Source organism: Octopus sinensis, linkage group LG1 (assembly GCF_006345805.1).
Source record: "Octopus sinensis linkage group LG1, ASM634580v1, whole genome shotgun sequence".
In the NCBI taxonomy this organism is placed as follows: Eukaryota; Metazoa; Mollusca; class Cephalopoda; order Octopoda; family Octopodidae; genus Octopus; species Octopus sinensis.
In genome coordinates this window covers 41434709-41439561 of record NC_042997.1, presented here as the reverse complement: position 1 = coordinate 41439561, position 4853 = coordinate 41434709, and the positions used below count along the sequence as shown (strand labels likewise).

The following is a 4853-nucleotide window of genomic DNA, read 5'->3' as shown; positions in this document are numbered from 1 at the left end:
TTTTGTCCATCTATAATCAATGCGCGGTTGTGCCATGTGGGATTTCATGTGGCTCTTTAACCCAGCCTTACTAAGACAACTCTTTCCACGTTCATCCCATGTATGATGACCACGTTCATCAATGTTTGTTAGAATATCATTCCTGTCACTTTGTTTCATTTTTCTTTTGATCTTGCCATGCTCCATTCTCTTTCTTTCAAATTCATTTTTGCCTTCATACGAAATTTTTTCCATTTTTCTTGGCAATGCGCTAAATCTTCACAGTTGTCAATTGGAACGTTTATCTTATTCAATCCTGACTTCAGACAATCTTTGTACCACATCTTTGGTTTGTGGGACGGGCGCTTACCTGTCACCAATTCTCCGTAAAAAAGCTGTTTAGGCATTCTGTTGTTTGTCATTCTCGCTAAGTGTTCACTCCATCTCAATCTGTACTGCAATAGCAAAGCTTCAATACTGAAGCATTTCCCTCTTTCAAGCCTCTTCATCGTCACTCACAAACATTTTCCAGCTGATCCTCAAAATCCTTCTCAGACATTGTTGATGAAAACGTTCCATAAGTTTTAAGTGCTTACGATACACAGTCCAGGTTTCCCAAGCATTCAACAAAGAGGTTAAGATACATGTATTGTATACCTTAATCTTTGTCGCATGTCTAGACCATAGGCGGTCTTCTAATTTGCCAAAAGCAAAACTGAATTTCTGAATGCGTAGTGACACTTCATCATCAAGATTCGCTGATGTGTTTAATGTATATCATCATGTTTTACCCCGTTCGTGACAGAGATAGGCTCCGACATAAATACACGTTATGTTATTTTTGCATTATCTCAAATGGAATACCCACAAATCTTATTGATTGAAATCCCAATAACTGAACTATTATTAATTTATATTATTATATATTTTTTATATTTCTATATAAATATATTATAATCACGACGCCACTGCACGATATGGTGATGTTGAATACACGGTATATATATTCTCCAGATTAAAATGCATATAATGTTAAAGAGTGTGTACCTGGTCAATTTGGAAATTCGTTTTCCCACATTATTCAAATATATACTTACACACACACACATATATATATATATATATAAATAGATCGTTAGCCACTGCACACATTTTTTTCTCTCCTTGTTTTTTGTGTATCCTTTTCTGTAGAAGAGCGTAGGCTCGAAACATACAAATCTTTTTCTATTCCTAACCGTTATATTAATACATTTGTTTGTTTTGTACACCACCTGTCTTTGTTTTTTTTGTTTTTTTTGCAAACTCTCCCCATATATATATATATATATATATATATATATATATATATATATGTATAAATAGATATGTATATGTATAACACACAGCAAGCAAAAAACCAACAAAAACACAACATACGGAAAACTAGACGAAAACATAACAAATGGGAAACTGGACCAGATCAAGACACATGCAATAGTCGCAGCTGATTTCCTCTTCCGTCAATGGCCGGCATGTCCTAACAGTTTCGCGCTTTTTAACATTGCCTTTCGTCTAAAATTTTTATAACTATTTATTTATTTTATATTCATACATTTATATTTTCATTTCAAATATCATATCACTTGATTCAGCAGTGATGTTAATTTTGCTCTTTTGATTAAAATTATATAATTCTTGAACTAGGAAACAACACATTCCATACAAGATCTGTCATTTCTTGTGCTCCAATAAATTTAAATAATCAACAAACCTGGAAATGTTAAAGATAGATAATTAGGGGTGTGGAAAATGCAAAATACAACTAAAATATCCAGACATTAATATTTATATTTAAAATTGAAAAAAAAAAAAAATTTACTTTCAGTTTTATAATGAACTAGCAGTATCACCCGGCGTTGCTCAGGTTTGTAAGGAAATAACTATAAAGCATTTTTAGAGAGTTATAGCCAAAAAATAGCAAAAAATGGAAACAAATGATGGTAAATTTTTTTTGAGAGTAAAAAAAGGTTGAGTTGCGTCCCCTAGACAGTCTGTGGTTTGTTTTTTTTTTATTCTCGACCCCATGTCGAATTTATCGATTTTTTTCAGAACTGGGGAACTTTTCAAAATTTTCGCTGCGTTAGTTTTGAATTATGACATTGGGCTATGTGTGTGTCAAGTTTCATCAGAATCGGTTGAAAGCCGTGGTCAGGTGAAGGTACAAGCAAACAGACACCAGAAACACGCACAGACAAACTGCCGTTTATATAGAGAGAGATATTTTCTGTTTGAAATATCTATGGAGTAATGAACCTAAAATGAATCTTCATTGTTTTATGTATTCTATTTTCTTTTTATTACAGATAACGAAATATGGCTGCCATGCAGACGACAATAACAGCAACCAGTTCTCTTATTCTTTCAATCATTCTTATTATCACACTGACATCACTAAACATCGATGCGAAGGAACTCGACAATGCTTGTGAAATTAAAATCCCTCCCAATGTCAGTGAGATTTTATCTCGTTTAGTAAAATTGGAAAAAAAGGTTTTCAATTTTGAATTCCATTTATCAAACAAGACACTTGATGACCTTCTTAATCCTGTACCATTGGATTATTTTGCAAACGCGAGACAATTTACCTGGATTCCAGACGAACCAGACGGTTTAATAGCATATAAAAATTTCTACTATGATTTTTCAATTTACTCTTTGAATTTGTTAGATGTCTATATTGCTTATCCAAGAATTAATATCGATATAAAATGTAGAAAACAAAATATTCACAGACGCGATATAATATATTTGATTTTCAAGGAATTGAAGAAACTCGTATTTATCGATAAATTGCAAATGGGAAAATCAGGATACATGTGTTTTTTTGTAAATTTGTCTCAAGACATGAAGAAGAACAGCCCTCACGCATATGAAGCTTGCAGTAGAATTGGTATAAATCGGGAGATAGTGAAGAACTATTGCTGTAAACTCTATAAAAACGAAAGTAATCTTTATCACCCCAAATCTATTTGTTTAGGAAATAATATTGAAAATAGTATGTTTGTCAATTATGAAAATATTGTTGGAACAGTTTTGTGGATATTTTTCCCATTGCTTATTAGTTTTGTTTCAAAAGCCAAATTACCTTCATATTACTATCGAAACACAATGCCATACGAATCAGAATGGATCAATGGAAAACATAGTATTTACAGTTTCTCTCATTTTCTGTCTTGCTTATTTTGTTTCCATTATTCTTCTTTCTTTGCCTCAAGACTAAGAAGATTCTTTTGCATTATGTTTTTTCTTTCAGTAATTCTCCTGGATCTTTTGATGTATTACTTCTTTTTATATGAAACAACAAAAATATTTATACAAGACCGCATACCATTAGGTTTTCGCGCCCTAATATTAGGAATTCCAGAAAGTTATGAAAATACAGGTGGCTTCCTCGGGGGTCCCTTTTTGTGGTTCATCGGCTACATATTTTTCAACTGTATTCTCTTCGTTCTTCCCAGTCGTTTAAGTGAGACTCTCGCATATTATACATTACATCAAAGATCCACTTGCACGTTTCTCATTCAAAATATCAGATTATTAGAGAAATATGGCAGCTTAAATATTTCTACAGAACAGGATTATGATCTACTTTATGCAATAATGAAAGCTAATATTTCTACTGCTTTAAACCCAAATTTCTGGCATTTAATAGTTTATACTTGGATTAACCGTATAAAGAAAATTTGGTTATATTACTACAACAGAAATATTTTCTGGAAATTCCTATTGCTTTGGTTTTTTATTGCGATCACAATTTTATTTGCTATATTTTCTGTCTGTGAATTATTTCTGTGCCTCGTTTATTACGGAATCCCAATTGTTTATTGGATTTTAACTTTACCATTAAGTTATTCCAAAGTTTATATTTTCCCACTCTATCTGAGTCCCAATTATATTTTCAAGATAGTTGCTGTACCTTTAACATTTCTATCGTTGCCATTTTATATATCATGGGCGATTTGTTCAATCTACATATTTCTTGTAAGTTTTCAAATCTTAAGCAACTACATATTCACCATAGCTATCGTAGTACTTGCTAAACCCGATTGTGTAGGTTACATATGGTTTCTTGCCATGTTTTTCGTTTATGGTATTGCAATTGTGAACGCCTTTCTAAAGCGGTATCAGTCAATAATATTTCAGTCTATAAAATTCACTAAAATGTTCCGTCCAAATTTAGTTCAGGAAAAATACGGAGAGGAATTCATAAATGCTAAATTGCTCAAGACAATTGTTAGCCATCATTTTCCTTTGAGATACGAGATTGGTAAATCCATTGTGAAACTGTTTCTAATCGTATCTTTCTTCTTTGCTTGCAACAATATAATAAATCGAAATGATCTTGACTTATCAGTTTTCACAAAGATTACTTTGATATTGATGACTTCTATGATACCTAAATTATTGTCAATAATTAATATTAAATTTGATTTTGCCATTTCTCTCTCAGACAAACTTATTGATACAATTAATATATTCGAAGATGAGAATGCGCCACAGACCAGTGTGTTAATTTACTAATATTTGTGGTAAAATAAAACTGTTTAAACCTTTTTAGTAATTTGTTTGAATTATTTAATCACATTGTATAATTTTAATAATAGTGATCTGCATTAGTCTATACAAAAAACGGATATAAATACCTATAAAGAATCATACAGGCTCGGCCATATCGGGAGTTCAGCTGAAGTGTGTGGATAATTACGAGTACCTTGGCAGCACAATCTCCCCCAATGGATCACTTGACATAGAAATTTCACCCAAAATCCACGAGGCCAGCCAGGTATTTAGAAGACTGAAAGTGAAAGTACTCCAGCAGAAAGGCATCAGACTGT

At 32.3% G+C, this 4853-nt stretch overlaps 1 protein-coding gene across 1 annotated transcript in view; it reads left to right on the top strand.

The window, feature by feature from the left end:
- LOC115209057 overlaps positions 1–4539 on the top strand; it is an 8328-nt gene extending 3789 nt beyond the window's left edge. Inside the window, exon 2 of the mRNA XM_036503458.1 lies at positions 2322–4539. Coding sequence (XP_036359351.1) covers positions 2332–4539 — 2208 coding nt within the window. The 5' untranslated portion in view covers positions 2322–2331. The remainder of the gene's footprint in view (positions 1–2321) is intronic.
- Positions 4540–4853: the final 314 nt, after the last annotated feature.